This window comes from Nothobranchius furzeri, chromosome 13 (assembly GCF_043380555.1).
Source record: "Nothobranchius furzeri strain GRZ-AD chromosome 13, NfurGRZ-RIMD1, whole genome shotgun sequence".
Taxonomy (NCBI): Eukaryota; Metazoa; Chordata; class Actinopteri; order Cyprinodontiformes; family Nothobranchiidae; genus Nothobranchius; species Nothobranchius furzeri.
This window is the reverse complement of record NC_091753.1, coordinates 21,771,224-21,789,705: the sequence shown is the minus strand read 5'-3', so window position 1 is coordinate 21,789,705 and position 18,482 is coordinate 21,771,224. Positions and strand designations below refer to the sequence as shown.

The 18,482-nt window shown below is 41.2% G+C and overlaps 1 protein-coding gene across 1 annotated transcript in view; it reads right to left on the bottom strand.

Moving 5' to 3' along the window:
• sorl1 (sortilin-related receptor, L(DLR class) A repeats containing) overlaps positions 1–18,482 on the bottom strand; it is a 143,852-nt gene that overhangs the window by 73,803 nt on the left and 51,567 nt on the right. Inside the window, exons 6-7 of the mRNA XM_054742910.2 lie at positions 17,174–17,354; positions 5,291–5,392 (exon numbers count right to left, since the gene is read on the bottom strand). Of these exons, the coding sequence (XP_054598885.2) occupies positions 5,291–5,392; positions 17,174–17,354 (283 nt within the window). The remainder of the gene's footprint in view (positions 1–5,290; positions 5,393–17,173; positions 17,355–18,482) is intronic.

Sequence of the window (18,482 nt, the reverse complement as noted above, 5' to 3'; positions counted from 1 at the left end):
TCAGTTCTAGCTTGTCGAAGCTTATTTTTATAAGGCACAAGACTATTTTTCCAAGATAAGTAGGATTCCTCCTGGTATGTAGAGCGCCATGTTCTCTCCAATTTTCTAGTGTTTTGTTTTAAAGTTTGTAAATGAGAGTTAAACCAGGGAGCCAACTTCCTGTGCCTAATTACCTTCTTTTTTAAAGTGGCAACGTCATCTAATGCTACACGTAAATAAGAAGTAACATTATGAACTTAAGTATCCATTTGTGAAGGGCCAGAAATGAAAATATTGCCCTCTGCTAAGTTCCTCTGAGATGCAGAGGACAGTAAAGATGGAACAGTTGATTTAAAAGATGCAACAGCGTTGTCAGATAGAGACCGACTATAGTGACATTTACTTTCATGTCTCAAGAACTCAGTTATAAAAAACTCAAAGGTTATCAAAAGGTGGTCTGAGAGGACTGGATTATGTGGAAAGATTGTTATTTCCTCACACTCTGTGTCATACGTCAGCACAAGGTCTAATGTATGATGGCAGTGTGGAGTGGGCGGAGCTATGTATTCTTTGGGTAAAACCAATTGAGTCTAGGATATTACTAAAGGCTACATTGAGGCTATCACTTTCAATGTCCACATGAATGTTAAGATCCCCCACTATAATGACCTTATCAGTATTTAGCACCAAATCAGAGAAAAAAACAGAGATCTGCTCCAAAAACTCAGAGTAAGGGCCTGGTGGATGATATAAAACTACAAACAAGAGTGGTTTTACAGTTTTGCAATCTGGATTAGGAAAACTAAGAATAAGATGTTCAAAAGAACTGTAGCTATTAAATTGGTAAGGGATTGATTAATAGGTCTGAATGAAAAATGGTTGCTACTCCTCCTCGCCCTGTACTTCGAGCAATATGATTTAAATAATTAAAAGGAGTCGACTCATTTAAACTAACATAGTCCTCTTGCTGCATACAGGATTCTGTGTGAGAGAGCAAAGAGATCTGATTATCACAAATCAAGTCATTAACTAACAAAGTCTTAGAAAAAATAGATCTAATGTTTAATAACCCACATTTAATTTTTCTAGTTTTCTGCTCTATTGAATTTGTTCTAATAGTTATGCGATTTCCATGATTTGCTTTATTAAGCCTGATATTTAATCTGTGATTTTGGCCGTGGGCAGGACACCGTCTCTATGGGGTAGTGGGTGGGTAACTCCAGCTGCAGAGGGGGATGTTAAACTACGACTCTGCTTCCTGGTCTGGACCCTGGGTTGTCATGGAAGACTAATAAAACTGGCCATGTTCCTAGACAGAAGAGCTGCTCCATCCAAAGAGGGATGGGTGCCGTCTCTTCGCATCAGACCAGGTTTTCCTCAAAAAGTTTCAGAGAGCATCTTCTTAACTAGCACCCTCCCTGCACCCCCCCTCCCCCCCACTCAACTGTCCACTCCTTGTTCCCTCCTCTCTATGATTGATGTCAAGTTGTTGTTATTGTTGTTGTTAGCCCCCATTGTTTTCAGGACACCACCCAGACAACCAGCGGTTAAAGGACAGCATGCGGCTAAACATGTTGTCACTGGTCCGATCATGCAGGCAGCCAGAGGAAATTACGGAGTCCGACATTGTTTTGGCAAACTTACACGCCAAAGCAACATTAATTTTAGTGACATCCGATTGTGTAACCGGGTGTCGTTACAGCCAGCGTGAATAACAATCTTACTGTATTTACGCTTATCCTTAGCCAGCAGTTTCAGGTAAGATTTAATTTCGCTCCAGTGGTGCAGCATTTGGCTTCTGTCTATCAGAGCGACTTCTGTACTGGGGAGCCTGAATCTGGGAGCAGACTTGTTGGTCAGGGGAAGCCCAGTGGTGAAGGAGTGGAGGCTACACCCACTAGTTCAGATCTGGCAACGATTCAGAACAGCAACTGTAGATCTATTTGCGACTGAAGACAACAGTCACTGCCACTTGTTATTTTGGATAACGGATCAGAATGCTCCTCTGGGGGTAGATGCGCTGATTCACTGGTGGCCCAATGTATTTCTATTTGCATTTCCGCCGGTGGACATGATACCACCAGTACTGGGGAAGGTATAGAAACAGAGCCTATCCTTGATTCTAGTGGCCCCTCACTGGCCAGTGAAGTCATGGTATGCAGAGATCATCAGCTTACTGGTGGAGGAGCCCTGGAAGCTTCCTCCCTGTCCTGACCTCTTGCAGGCGGAGGGAGATACTTCATCCACACCCAGAGCTGTGGATGTTACAGGTCTACCTGCTGAAACGTCCAGCCTGTTAGCCAGTGGCCTCCCCTTGGCTGTGGTTGAGACGATTCAGCGTGCTAGAACACCTTCCACTAGAAGCCTATATGCCTTAAATGGTGGGCTTTTGATCAGTGATGTCAAAACAGGAATATTGCTATGCTCCAGAGCCCCATTGTAGACGTGTTGACATTCTTACTGGAGCTGTTGGAGGGAGAACCATCTTTCTCCACAATCAAAGTTCACATGGCAGCTATTTCTGCTTGTCATGTTGGCATTGATGGGGTGACGCCGGCAGCACACCCCCTGGCTGTTCATTTTCTGAAGAGGTTCTGCAGACTGAGTCCTAGAATCAAACAAAGCGTTTCTTCCAGGGACCTAGCTGTAGTGCTGACAGCTCTTTGTGGTGCACTATTTTTACCACTTGAGTCGATTGATATGAAGGTTTAATCATATAAGACGGCTATGCTTCTTGCATTGGCATCTGCTAAACGTGTTGGGGACCTGCATGTCCTTTCGGTGCACCCTTCGTGTGAGCAATTTGCTGCTGATGGTTCAAAGGTCACGTTGTGGCCTAATGCCTCTTATCTCCCAAAGTGATTCCATCTAGCTACAGCTCCATGATCATCGAGTTGGCTAGTTTTTGTCCACCTCTGTTTTCTTCACCAGAACAAGATAGGCTTAATTTTTTGTGCCTGGTACGTGCACCGTTCGTCTACATGAACCATACTCAGAATATGAGGTTGTGTGATCAGTTGTTTGTGTGTTTTGCCATTCCAGCCAGAGGTAAAGCTCTGTCCACACAAAGGCTCTCCCAGTGGGTGATGGAGGCCTTTGTAGTCCTCTGACTCAGAAAGGTGCTATACAAGTCATGTATCACTTATCACCACATCTCACTGGTAGGAAGGTTCTAGGGCTGCACGATATTAGGAAAACCTGCGATATTAGGAAAACAGTGCTTAATATTGCGATATCAATATTACTCACGATAAATGAACAAATACTAAAGTATGCAGTGTTGATGTCGTCTGGAGTGTGACGTCTGCTCTGGGTTCAAAGCAAACAAAAACTAATGCATGAATTCCATTACAGCATAACATTTTTACTGAAAACATATGCAGCTGCACCTGCTACTGTATTAGCAGCAAAACAACAAACTGCATGCATGCAGCTTCTCAGTGACTTTAAAACATCACCTCCACTATAAAACTTTTTCTGATGCTCCAAATACAGAAAAATGTCCCTTACCAGGGTTTTCTGAATAAATAAATAAATAATCAGAAAGTAAGTTTAAATGTTAAATAATAGTTAACATCACTTTAATGCAACAGCAAATTCTCTCATTGCTACTGAACATTTTCTCCACTTATGTGGTTATGATATAAGGCTGTTGCTGCAATTGGGAAGTGAACTGTGCTGGGCCGAACTAGGAGAATATTAAGATTTTCTGAGGGAAAGAGAAAAACAATTGTCTACCTTTCAGAAGAGGAACGGGCAAAATACTACATGGAAAATATGTGAAAACGTTTGTTTTTAACCCCAAATTGATCAAGTTTACCTAGATCTTAAAAAGCAGCTCAGATGATGAAACTGCACCTATGATTCTGATAACAAGCTAACAAATTGAACTAGCTTCTCTTAAGATAACTGGCTAGCAGAGCTTCTGACTGACAGATAATGTGCAGCAGCAAATCAACTATCCTGATTAACAAGGTTATAAAAGCTCATAAATGAAAAATCACTTTGATGTGTGGGGGAACTTTTACAGGCCCTCTTTAGCAGGGTGGGACTGGGAGGAGAGTGCTGTAGCCTTTTAGCTGGAGCTAGCCGGAGCCACCACCCGGTGGAACACTAGCGACATGGAGGGAGGTGGGTTGGTTCACCGGCACGTGTCGGAGTCAGCCCGGTAAAACTGATTAAAGACACCGAGCTGACTCACGTTCACGTTTGAAAGCAGCGCTGAATCCAGAAACCTCAGCACATAGTGCGTTTGCTGCTCTGAGCCAGCATGACGAACCAGGGAACAGCGCCGCTAAGTTCAGGTGATGCTATCCATCCTATGGGTCTGATTGGCCGCATATCAGAAGGGCTACATTTGATTGGTCAAATAATACTTCCGCGTAAAAAACAGAGCTGGTTTACAAAAAGTTGATGTATGACACGGATGGAAATGTTTGAACCAAACATTTATCGCCGTTTTTGGCGTGCTTTGCGATGGGCCTATCGCACGTCCTGTTATCCCGATGACGATAATTTTTCGATATATTGTGCAGCCGTAGAAGGTTCCTAGTCTGAAAACACCAAATGATATCTTCATATCTTTTTTTGCACTCGGTAGACTTAAAGCCAGCAAACATTGAACAAAGGATGTGTAAAATTAGGCCATGGCAGCTATCAGGAGGGGGTTCACAACAAATATTCTCCGTGTACGTTTCACCCTTTTATTGCTTTTTAAACCACGGTCAAACTGGCCTTTTAAATTTTGTAATCATCATCATATCAAGTTTGATATCTCAGTGTTAAAACTTTTTTGCTAACTTATGAAAATGAATAAAAAATATATGAAGGAAGATAAGTGTGGGCATACATTTTCACCCCCATTAAAGTGACATACCTATTTCAACTGAGGGCCAGTTAGCAGACACCAGTAGAGTCACAATTAATGAATTACACCTGAGTGTATGTTAAGTGATTGTAGCATAAAAATAGCCAAGTCTGGGACGAGAAATTATACATTCATTACCTTTTGGATTTTTCAATGAAATTTAGTTAAACTTCAGTAAAACACTTAGAAATAAATATGTTTCTTCATGCAAATTAGTTTGGAAAAAAAGCCTAATTGCACTGAGAAAGACTTAAAAAGCAAAATAAATGGGTGAAACATCAATAAGGTGAAACACTTTAAATACATTGTGTGTATCAATAAAATAGCACATTTTCAGCTAAGCTATCAGCCACAATAACATAAATGTTAATGTCTTTCAGTTGCAATAGAGTGTTGAACATAGATTTAGACTAGCTAGGAGAGGATGCTGCTGAAAACACTCACTGTGATTGGATGTCGAGTCATAAACTGAGCTGCTTTCATTGGCTGGCGGTTGTAGGACACCCAGAGCTGAACAGATGAAGGTTCGTGGCTGCCGAGCAATTTCTGGGGATGACAGAGAGACAGCTCTGATCATTTACCTGCTCCACATTTAGAAGCCATGATACATCCCAGCTGTCACTGAAGAAAACAAAGCAAAGATTATGACAATCAAACCACACAATCCATCACAAGTTCAAACATTACTGTCTTCCTTCAGGCAGAATTTCAATTTTGTCTGTTGACATATTTCCCAGAGTTAGGTAAGTGGGAAAAAACAATGTTTACCCAGCCCAGTCATTCTCTAACAACACTAACAATGTGTACATCTATGTTTACAGAAGCAGGTGTCGTTGGGGCTGCCTTGCACTTTTCAGTGAAGGCTTACAGCTTAGTCCCAAGTCTAAAATGGCGCCTGCAATTTCTTTAAGTTACTAATTACTTTTACTTGCAGTCAGTCTGATTACTATGGTCACCCTGCAGAATTGGGTTTACAGTTGAATGATTTTAAGCACCTTTTTACTCACAATGCTAGTTGGATCCATTCACTTACTGTTTTTTATGCAAAGCTAAAGCTAAAAGAGTACAGCTAGGTCAGGAAAATGACTGGGCTGGTTGTTTTTTCCCACTTATTTAATGCTGGGAAATATGGCAACAGAACTATGTCAAAACTTCAATTTTGGGTGGAATATCTCTCTAAGTTCTATTCAGACTGGATACTCTCGCTTCTTCCCATCTGCTGGTAGAGTTTTCAGCAAGAAGTAACTAACAAGTGATAATGCTGCTGGAATTCATAATTGTATCCTTCTCAGCAGCAGCACTGCAGGTGCTCTCCATGTCCAACATGTGCGTAAACCAAGTCCTTATTCAACTTAAAGTTGCGCACATTTTTCCGCTAAGTTTTCTTTCATAAATTCTAAAGTTTGAATGGAAAGTTGCTTACGCAGTTTTCCGACCCCGTTTTGTGCATAAGCAAGCTTGATAAATGAGGCCCCAGGTCTTGTCACTTTTTGTTTATGATTTACTGCCATTTCTTATTACTTCTTAATGTTGTTATCTGTTTATGTCACCCACTTTTTCTTTGTATAAATGCAAAATTCCATTGAAGCAAATTCCTGGTAATGTGAAACCTCACTTACTTAAATAAAATTATTTGGAATACTTAATGCATGACATCATTATAATAAACATAATTGATTAAATATTTCATACCTTTTTTTGTGTGCATAATTTTAAATGATCAACATACAACAAACTCTTGTGCTTTTAATTTGAAGGAAAAAGTCAGACTGCAGAAGCTTGAAGTGAAAAGATGCCAGCTGCTCTATGGAAGACACTCCGCTTAAAAATAATAAAATCATTAAACTTTGTCAAATAAACTTCGGAAGAAAATCTACATAGGAAAACCACCTTCCCTAGCATCAGAGTTCACAAAAATCTTCTAAATTAATAGAAACCAACCAGTTAGGAATTGATATTCATTAATATACTAACTTACACAACACTCTCTCTTTCGCTCTTTCTACCCATTCCGCCTATCCCCGGATCCACCGATTTCCCTCTTTCCTATTAATTTTCTCTCTCCCTTTCCTTACATTTTTAGTCACAATTTTTCTTATTTGTCATTTTAAATATATTTTAAAATCTTTTGTATATTTTAAATTGTACTGCGATGGACTGGCACTCTGTCAGTCTGATTACTAAGGTATGGTACTAAGGCGGGGTACGCCTGATTGCCCATTGGCCGCTGGAGATAGGCACCAGCTCCCCCCCACAACCCTACGTGGACAAGCGGGTTCAGAAAATGGATGGATTTTAAATGTTATCTCGAGTGGCGGTATATAAAAGATTGTTTTCTTTCTTTATTTCTTAACAGTTCATTTCAAGTTAGCCTGGTTTTATCTCATCTTAGTTTATCATAACTTAACCCAAAGGAAAACGTAGGTGAAACTTTTGTAAAAAGCAAAACAAATAAATAAATAACCACAACTCACTTTATTTTGTAAAGCTGACAATGGGAATGGTTACACACCAACAACCTAATTAAAACCACACGTTTCTCTTTTACCAGTTAACTAATGATCTAACTAATTTCTTATAAGTGGAAAAAATGCATCATTTGAAGCTTCAGGAGCAGTTTTACTCAGCTCTGTTTGGGTTTTGTCCCTCAACTTCTCTGTGCCCTGTTAGAACATTATTACAATATAATTACCCAGCTCACTTCACTAAGACTCAAATGAGAACTCACCTGATTGGACATGAACACAGTCCTCCTCTGTCCTACTCACCAGATTTGAATCTACAATTTCAGGCTAATGTTATGTGAGCGTTAAGAGGAAAACTGCACAACCTATGTTGACTGTGTACTTTCACATATAAGTGGCACAGCAATGATACATTTTTCCAGGGGAACCACAAACTCTCCTCAAATGTCAACTTGGAGTGAGCTGCACATTCCACGGTGAGCTCATGTTGCCTCAAACTGATCCTCACTAAACTTTTAAATCCCCGAGAGGAGAGATGCCTGGGTGATAATAACCATGACAAATGCTAGGAATGAATTGCATTCAGAGTCCTACTGTGTAACCATGAGAACAAGTAGTTCAGACAGGTTTCAGCGAGAAGAGGGGTTCTCAGATAATCTGATCATTGTGATGAGGCACAGCTACTCCTGTACGTCAAATCTGTTTAAATGGAGTAGCAGCAGGCCTCCATCATAGAGTCAGAGTTCCTAATGATTTGACATGACGGCATCAGCTCCATCCATGATGAGACCCTCATCACCCCATCCCAAAGGTTCTGGACTGGACTGAGATCTGGTGACTGTGGAAGTTGTTGGAGTCCGGTGAACTCATGGTCATGTTCTGGAAACCAGTTTGAGATTATCTGAGCTTTGTGACACGGCGCATTATCCTGCTGGAAGTCAGAAGATGGGTACACTGTGGTCATAAAGGGATGAACATGCTCACCTGTGGCACTCGCCTCGGGGGCGGGGATCTTTTCTCCACACAAAAATTGCATGAGGTGGTCAGTAAACAGTGCAAGGTATCCTGTATGTTCCACAGGAACACAACTCGGCAGGAAAATGGTGTTGTTGGACATTGTGCTCAGTTTTCTGACTCTTTGTCAGACTCTGAACCAGGAAATGGCCGCAGGCAGTGAAGCAGCAGGCAGAAAACACCGGAGCAACCAGTGACTCCACCCCCTAGCCAACCAGCAGCCACAGTTGCTGGCCCGACTCAGCCTTGCCAGGAACCTCAACGGAGCAGGGACTACATTTTTGAAAAAGTTAAGGGAAATCACAGAACCGTGCTCTTGGAAGACGTGGTCGGGCTGAGCTGCACTAGTCCGAGTTACTCTGATTAGTGCCCTTTGAAAACTGACAAAAATGGTTTTCCAGTCCCTTTTGGTCCAGTTCTGGTGATCCTGTGTGATTTAAAGCCAGCTGTTCATAGGCCTGGTTCACATGGCAAGATATTCTTGTTGATTTTTGATCCGATCCTCTCATTCTGACAACCTTAAGGGTGTGCTTTAAAAATTATTTTATATTCATGCCGTATGTGTTGTGTTGAGTGTGCTTAGAAGCTTCCAGGGATGCTCTGATCAGAGCATATTGGATTGACTTGATAGATTTTTCAAGAACAAACAAGCTGTTGCTTGTTTAATGTTATGTTGTCAATCAGAAAGTGAGGTGACAGAAGTGTGCTGCAATGCTCCTCCTCCACTATATTTGTTTACTCCAAGTCACGTCTGATCAGATGTTTTGTTGTTGGAGCAGGGAATGATCATGTGTGAAACTGTTAACGTGTAGTGTGTAGTTTTTGCTGTGTGCCCGCAAACCACAGTGTATTCAACCAAACCCAACTATTTAAATATCCTACCTAGCGAACCAGGCCTTTGCCAAGAGGAATGACACCAGGTGTGGTCTTCAGCTGTTGGAGCCCATCAGAGTCAGGTGTTCAAGGATGCTATTCAGCAGCTTTTGGTGGTTATTTTAGCTGCTGTTGCCATCTAGAACCAACCTGACCGTTCTCTGAGATGGTTGTGGATTTGTATCCTAGTAGATAAGACCAACCCGTCTGGTACCAACTATCACGTCACATTCAACGTTCCTTAAATTAGATTTTTTTCTCCATTCTGATGATCAGTTAGATTTTCAGCAGGTCGTTAAAATGAATAAATCCTGTCAGCTGATTAGATATTTATATAAAAAATGTTGTACAGGTATACCTGGTAATGTGACTGGTGAGTGTATTTGTTCGATGAGCTGTATGCATTGTTCTTATTGCAATAATATTACAAATAACTAATATGATATGGGTACAATTCACTAAGTTTGCTTTGTAAAGACAAACTGCCTCACAGCAGCAGCAGTTCTCTGATCACAGCTCGTTTCCGCTCAGTAAACAGTGACAAGGGGACATCTGTTGATGACTGGACCATAAGCAAAGCACATATTGGTGTTGTTCCCCATAAGGCTGACATTTTTTTATACAGACAGGTTTCTATGGCAACACAATCACAAGGTCGCACTGTTACAAGACACACATCAAAGTGTTGTCCAAGATCTTCCATCAGACCCCTAATCTAGCAGAGTTTAGTGTGAATTACATCTTAAACACTCATTGGTTTGAAGGATGCTGTGTTACATATTCATGGACCAGCAGCCCAGGCAGCTGAAGTAAAGCTGTTATTCAGATGGCATTCTGCATTAAAGAGCAAGTCACCCCAAATCACCTAAACGTGCTGTAGACACGTGTGACCAATAATTTGGCACTTTAGTGCCTCTTAGTTAAAATTTAAGCATTCTGCCTAAAACTGTCAGTGTTGCACCGTCTTCACGTTGAAACTCTGCACTGCAATTGAATTTAAATCTGCAATTGCTATTGGCTAAGAGGTACCCTATGACATCAGCTGGTACCACATTACGTCACAATGCCATTGTTTCCCCCAGCGACAGTAGCCATCTACAGCGCTCAGCCACTGTACAGTCACAGGTGGGAGGGAGATCTTGGGAGAAGCGCAGAGCACATTGACTTCTGCAGGTTGATGACCTTGCCAGGCTGAAGTCCACCAATCCGAAAGGGGGGGGGGGGGGGGGGGTCGGGTTTTCACAGCATCTGTCTGCATTCCTTCGTGGGGGTTTGTTGCCACCCAAGGCTGCCAGGGCGTCAGATTCGGATAACAAGAATTTGTTTGGGTCAGGCTGAGATAATTTTCCTCTCTGCCTTCAGTCTTTAAACTGATCATTCCAGTCCTTCAGTGAAGCCAATTTTGGGTTTTTAAACCTGTCCATACCGTCCGGTGACCCTCTCCGAGATGACATCCATTTTGCGGCCTAATACCGGTATCGCAGCTAGAACATTGTCCAGCTTATGATTCACCTCAAGTAACGTCCCAGTCTGTGACGTCTCCACACAGACGGTGCTTTCCTTGGGTGCGGATCGCCCTCCAATCGCTCCCGTCTTCCCAAATTTCCAGAAAACCAGATATCCTCCCACTCCAATCAGGAGAAATCCAGTGATCATCAGGCTGAATATCCACACGTCTTCGATATCCTCAATGGACAGCTGGGAGAGGCATTTGATCTTCCACTCCTTCCAGGAATCCAGCATATACCCCACCGGGTGTGTCTCCTGTGGGCATGTGGGAGCCCCCTACTACGTTCTCGTTGTTGAAAAAATCTTATCAATTGTGTTGATTGACCAATTAATCAAATTCATGGTTAAAAATAGGGTTTTTCAGAAGAAATGCAGAGAAGCGCTCTGTGGGCAGACAGGACAAAGAGCCTTGGGAAAAAAAGAAAAGGGAGAGAAAAGAGAAGCGTCTGTACTCCGCGAGTGCCAGGAAGAATGTTTTGATGGGTTTCATATCAGAGACTAGCTTCCAGGAGAGAAGCAGGGCCTGATGACAATATTAGTTTCCATTAATGCTTTACAGCATTTTCAAAGTAAAACTCAACATTTGCTGCTGAAAAAGAAAAATGCATGAATGCAGCCAAAAACAAGTTTTTTATTTTTATTTTCACGAGGAAATAACATCACATGGTAAAAATCTCCAAAAAGTGGATTTTCCATGAGATGGCACCTTTAAAACCTTTACTATCAGATGTTTATGTAAAACCTACGGAGTGTGTAGCGTAATAACGCCATAAAGATGGCACCAACAATAAATTTCCCATTTCAGAGAAAAAGAAACTAAAAAAAGAGGATTTGGGTTAAGATGTAGGAAGTGATGGCATTGATAAAACCATTGTTTGACCGATTTTTGTTAGCAAACAAGAGACCTTAACTTCTCAATTTAGCAGCACACTGTGCAGCTATAAACAACTACAGGGAAGGCCACTGCCAGGAATATTTAACCTTCTGGAGTATTTACTGGACTTTCCGAGGAACTGCATGTAGGCAAGAGTTTTAAAAGCATCTATAAATCACACCAGGGTTTGATGAGGAACAAAATCTGCTCAAAATACCACTTCCTGTATTGCTCCCTGCCTGTTCTTGTTTTTGTAAACAAGATGTGGAATCAATGATGGTCACTACGGAAATCAGATAACTCCGCATCATAACATCCTCATCACAACTCTTACCAAGTCTGAGGATTTTCAGATTTGTTCAGATCTTTGGACCACTGAAGACAAACCTCATCCTCCTCCTCCTCTCTGGACCTTCCTTGGTTCTGCTAAAGACACTTACCATATTCCAGAACTGTATTTGTGTTAAGCAGGGTAACAAAAACAGATCATTTAAGCACATGTGATGCAGCAGGAAGTGGTTTTCTCCTTCAACCTGCCTAGACAAGTCAGACTGGTTCAGGTTTGCTTTAATTGTCCTGTCATGACCCCTAACCTTTAACCAGCTAACCAAGTCCTATGTGTTTTTGTTTGTACTTGTGTGTTAACTCTGACCATAGCACTACCCTGCCAGGATATACATTCCTAGAAAGACTGTCAGCTTTCTTAAATGTTATTTGTTGGTAATTAATCAGTATCTGATGGACTCCATATTGTATGGAAATGACCTCTGACCCATACCAGACTGATGAAGGGAAACAGCAGCTTCTCTAAAGGCCGTTACTGATGTCTTTTCTGATTTGGCATTGTGTTAACACATGCCTGTATGCTCCAGAGCAAAAACAAGCTAAGCTCCTGCTGATGATCAGTTAAAAAGGTGAACTCTGTTGCGTTTTTCTACACTTGAGGACAAATGAGAATTATATTAGATTCTGATTTAAAAACTATATTATTTTAATGAAATCGTGATGCATTCAATCCTAGAACTGCAAGAGGATGTGTTTCCTTTCCCGTGGCCGTATGTATCTGCGAGTGTGTGTGTGTCTGTGTGTGTGTGTGCGTGCGTGCGTGCGTGTGTGTGTGTGTGTGTGTGTGTGTGTGTGTGTGTGTGTGTGTGTGTGTGTGTGTGTGTGTGTGTAAACTAGAAAGCTGCATTTAATATTTAACTTAATGAAACAGTAATAATCAGCAGCATAGATCTGAATTTAGTTTTAATATGAAACCACAGCATCCACTAAATAAATAAAACATATTGTGTTTTTATTAATTGGCAGCAGCTTTTCATAATTTCTCACTACTAAACCAGTTTTATGCTTAATTCTGTTTATTTTTTAAGTCAGATCAGATAAATGTCACAGGATGACAGATTTGTAAGCAGTTAATACACTAATGCTCACAGACTGTTTGAAGTCAGCCCACTTTGAACTGTGGTGAACTGCTTGTGGCATGCACCATGTGCAGCACTTGCAGGGACATGAATACACAAGACCATCATTTCAACAGTAACCTAAAATGACAGAGCAGAAGTGTCAGTTCAGCCAACTTGAAATCCTGACCTGAATTATTTTCATCAAAAGTCTACAAATTATTTACATGCAACAAAATGTTAGGCCCGCTGACCTAAAGTCCAGAACCACCACGCTACTGGATCACGACAATCCTTTGCAGCTGGCTTCACTTGACATGCAACAGTTTTCAGACACGCTGCAGCTGCAGGCAACAGTCAGCGCACACCACAGAAGACACGTCACAAAGACGGTGAGATCCAAATCATATTCACCATCTGCTGTGCTGTCTGTCTGCTGCCTTACTGAGAACTCTGCAACACAAATACTAAACGGAAACAATGACAAATGCATCGCTCTTCAACCAAAGCGTCTTGAACACTCAGCAGTGTGTTAGGCTGAGGTGGGAGCCGCCCTCCTCTCAGGTGAGCATGTGGCTAAAACTCAGCCAGAACAACCTGTCACTGTTTTCTTTTAGTGTTTGTGTTGCAGAGTTCTCAGTAAGGCAGCAGAAACACAGCTCGGAAAGCAATACTTTCTCATTTAGAGGATTTCATTTTAGCTTATTTCAGCTTTTATATTTGTGGGTGCACCTAGCTGCCTAAATTAGCAAGATTACACATATTTTCACGGTCAGGAATGAGGCGGATGAAGCAAAACATGGTGTCTGACAATAAATGAAAAGCTAGAAGGATGATGGCTTCTGCCACATGCCGATATGCACTGTCTCATTTGGGATTTAGCATATTTTTGGGGGAAGTGGCATTTTCACGCCAGCATACAAATTTATTCTGTCTCTCTTCGTACTGCAGAAGAAAGAAAGAAGAAAATATCATTTCTATAGCGCCTCTCAAGATAAAAATCACGAGGCGCTTCACAAAAACAAAAAATAAAAATGTAAAAATATAAAAAAGCATTTAGAAAATGTTTAAAAATATATTTTAAATGAGCAAAAATAGGCAATTGCGATTTAAAAGAAAAAATGTTAAGAAAGAGAGAGAGTGAATAGGAAAGAGGGAAATCAGTGGATCCTGAGGAAGGTGGAATAGGTGGGGAGAGCAGAATAAAGAGAGAGTGGTGAAGAAGGTCATCCAAAAGCCAGCTTGAATAAGTGAGTCTTCAGCTGCTTTTTAAAGGAGACCACTGAGTCCACTGATCTCAGGCTCAGGGGGAGAGAGTTCCAGAGTCTGGGGGCCACAGCAGCAAATGATCTGTCACCTTTGGTCTTTAGCCTGGTGTGATGCACAACCAGTAGGCTTTGGTCACTGGACCTCAGGGACCTGCTGGGGGTGTAGGGACTGAGAAGATCACCAATGTAAGATGGTGCTTGTCCATGTAAGGCCCTATAGACCAGAACCAGGATCTTGAAATGAACCCTGAAGTTGACTGGCAGCCAATGAAGCTGGAGGAGAAGCGGGGTGATGTGGGTGTGTTTGGACGACTTGGTCAGAAGCCGAGCACAGGCATTCTGAACCACCTGCAGACTGTTCAGGGAGGTTCTGCTCAGACATGTGAAAAGGGAGTGCAGTGGGATAGGTGACGGTTGTTAGACTTGTTAGACTAGGTTTAGGTCTGTCACAGTGTGTACCCGTGTCCCTGACAGATGATAATAGAAATATGAATAAAGATGAATCAAGGTCTACTCCCCAAACCAGAATTGCAATGGTTATCTCTCTATTTACAGACACCCTAATGGACATTTACCTCCTTAAATTTACTGGCCAGAGGTATACTTCCCATAAATGAGGTGTAAAAAGTAATAAAAGCTCACTGAATAAATACATTTGGATATCCAACACAGGATTTTAAGGAACTACAATGTTTTTTTTGTTCTAATTTGTTTTTTATTTGGAAGCTAAAGAACAATACAACCCTTTGCATCGCCTAGTCTGGTGTTCTTATTATTTTGAGTGCAATCGGCTTGCATGCTTTTTCACTTGCAGTGCATTTCCATACAACATGAATAAACATGTTTCTATCCTCCTGCTCAAAGATTTACACAACCTTGTTGTCTCTTCCTGAAACTGTGAGGTCGTGTTTTCATTTCACCACAATAAATGAACGACATTTTACATGCCATTCATTTTAAACAGACACCATGGTGAACTTTTTGGCATGCATGGCCAGCCGGTCTGCAAATGAGTTCAACAAGTTACCGTTTTCCACAGCTAGCTTCTGAATAGGAGACAGCGCTTTTTCAATTAAATAAAAAAACAAGCACCCTCTTTACCACCTCTAGCCTCGCCATCTGGGGCAGTCCCATCTCCTGACTTCCTTATCTGCGGAAAGCCACACAAGGCTCCAATAGAAGACGTGACTCTTTCTAACTTTAATACAGAATCTTATTTTGTCTCATAAAATGATTTCTTCACTTTATAGGTTAATTACAATTACAGTATATAATGAACGTTTTGTCTAAAGTGATTTTAATAAGTCTTGACTGCTTTACAGTAATGAATGAATCTACATAACTGTTTATTCTTGAAATGTCTTGTTACAGACCTTAAATACACCAAACGGCCCTACTTAATGGTTTAATACTGATTTATTATCAGTTATATCACTTATTATTATCAGAATATTAACAAATAACTGTTATATCATATTTACTTCACATATTAAGTTAAATAAGTATTTTCTAAGTTTTTTGGAAAAAGGGTGACATCTGAGGACTCTTGGTAACGTCCATTACATTTTCTGGCATCTAATTGGTCCAAAACTTAGAAAACACAGACCTTTACAAGATCAGTCACAGGAACTAAAAATCTGTTCAGCTAACGGTTCCAGCCTTTATGATAAATAATCTCTGGATGGGGGATCAGACCAGGTTTTTCAACGGAATAATTTTAGTGGCATAAGAACCATCCTTTTTCAAGATCAAACAATCATTATTTGTTTTAATCTGCAAAACAACGTGAACCAACACCGCCAGCTTTCAGCAGCCATCCAGGGGAGTCTCTTATTGACCAGCCGTGCGGATTCGAGGGCCCTACGACCTTTGAACTCCAAGAAGTCTAACAACTCGCCATCGGTGTCGAGCCGACTCTGATGCTGGCCGGATCTACTGAGAACTCCCACTATGGTAACGTAGGCTTTGCACTGGCATTAACATTTAAGATCATGTTTCATCACAGTTTATCCATTGTCTCAGTTGATATTGCCTTAAAGTCTCATTTGTAATAATTCATCCTGTGTTATCATTAGTAGTAGAAATATAGTGATAAAAAAGATTTTTATAAACTATATTTTTGTCTCTGTGTCAAATTATTCTTATTATATAAGTGTTGGTTCCCTGGCGTTACTCAAATTAGCTGTCTCCCTACACTGTATCCCTCCATAGAAATGCACATGCATTGGTTTCATTTACTTTGTCAGTGCGTTTACATGTGCATCAGAAAACCGTTCTAAAAAGACACGTTGTTTTTTTTAACTCCATGTAAACGTGTTAGTCTGGCTGAAGGTGGACTGGTTCTAATCAAGCTGAAGCACCCAGATAATGTGGTAGCAATCCAATTACATCCTGCATGTAAACGGGTCAGCCGAACTAAACCAGTAGGACGCTTGTGTTACGGAAGTGACGAGACCACGGAAGCGGTCTTCGGATATGAATGAACTTTTTTTGAGAGACCGGTTTTCTGATGCACATGCAAACTAAGATAAAGACTCCCAGCTTATTACAATAAGACCAACCTCGACTGACTTAAATGTCAGTCAGTGGTCACGTAACTATGCTGTAATGACTCCGTTTTAATAGATTGCACATCTTAAAATGATGCAGATCAGCATTAGGGACAAAAATCTTGCTCCAACTTGTAATGAAAAAAGTAAGTTTCTAAATTTCTATCTAACAATCAAGCCCAACAATTCAAAGATGCTAAGCATACAATTACATAAAACTAAAATATTAAATACAGGGGAAAACATTAAGATTTTCAACCTTTTAGGATTAACCCAATCATTGATCACACACACACACGCACACACAAACACACACACACACACACACACACACACACACACACACACACACACACACACACACTTCCTTACCCGTGTGGTGGTAGCAAACATGTACTTGTCTCGGAGTTGGAAGCTGTCCACCTGCTCCAGGATGACTCTGCGGTTCTGTTCGCTTTGAAAGAAGTCAGTGCTGCTGAGTATAGTAGAGATCCCCTGGGGCTCATGTCTCTGGACCAGTACCGTAGTGGGAGGGTCGTAAGGTTCGACACCCCTGAAAGATGGATGAAGAGAGAAGGTTAGGAGAGATGAAGCTGGTAAAAGATGAACGCCAGACAACACTCTCAGTTCATCATGAAATAAAATAAAACCATTTCATTGTTAGGTCTCCAGAGGGGGAAGAAGCTGTTTCACAAACTAAATTAATGTTGCAGGATTTAAAAAATCTATGAGATTAAAATACACCACATTCAAACGCCATAGTACCTTTTTATCTGGTAGAAGAGATGGTTTCTGTCCCAATATACTGAAACTTTGTTCTTTTGATTCCTCAAACCCTAAAAGAATACTGCCTAATGTAACCACCGTGATGCAGCAACTGCCTTAAATCTGACCAGAAAATGAGGAAACTCCAACACAAACAGTAAATGTCACACAGAATCATTTGTTGCTACTCTGAAAGTTCATCTAACATAGCTGATTCCTTCCACCTTCACAATGCAGCTGCTGCTTTAGAATAAACCAATTTCACAACAGAGCTGTTTGGATTCATTACTGTGTTTAAATTAATTTTATTGAAATTGGATATCGCCTCCAGACTACCGAACGCTTCAGTGAAATCCTAGCTCAGCACAGGCCTGCTGATGACTCATCACTTTCTTCGAAGCTTTGTGTGATGGCCAGACCTTACAGCAGTGGTCCTGTTGGGCCTTTACAGCAGAGTCACTTGTCAGCCAGTCAGCCACGGGCAAGGACACGTTCTGGTGGAACACCTGATAACTAAAGCACCTCAAGCTTTTATTGTATTTTTCATTTGGTTTCATTTACAGTCTAAACAGCCAGTCTGGGTCATAACGTCTGACTGTGGGTCCTCTCAAGCGGCTTTGTTCCTCACAACCAGCTCTTTGCTAACGTGTTCCACTGACAGAGTGACAAATTGGCCGATGCTGCCGCCCTTGTTGCTCTGTGTTCCCAGCCGCAGGACTAAAATGATCCAGCCTGCAAAGCCTCCAAGTCCCGTCTCGGTAAACCCACTTCACGTTTCCAGATGCTTCGGCCCGTTGACCTGATAAGATGAAAATGTGCATTTTGATTTGAGACATGAGTCATATCTCTGTGGAGAATTAAGAAGTCTCTCCCTATAGGGTTTTACTGGTAATAATAAAGTAAATTCTCCCTTATT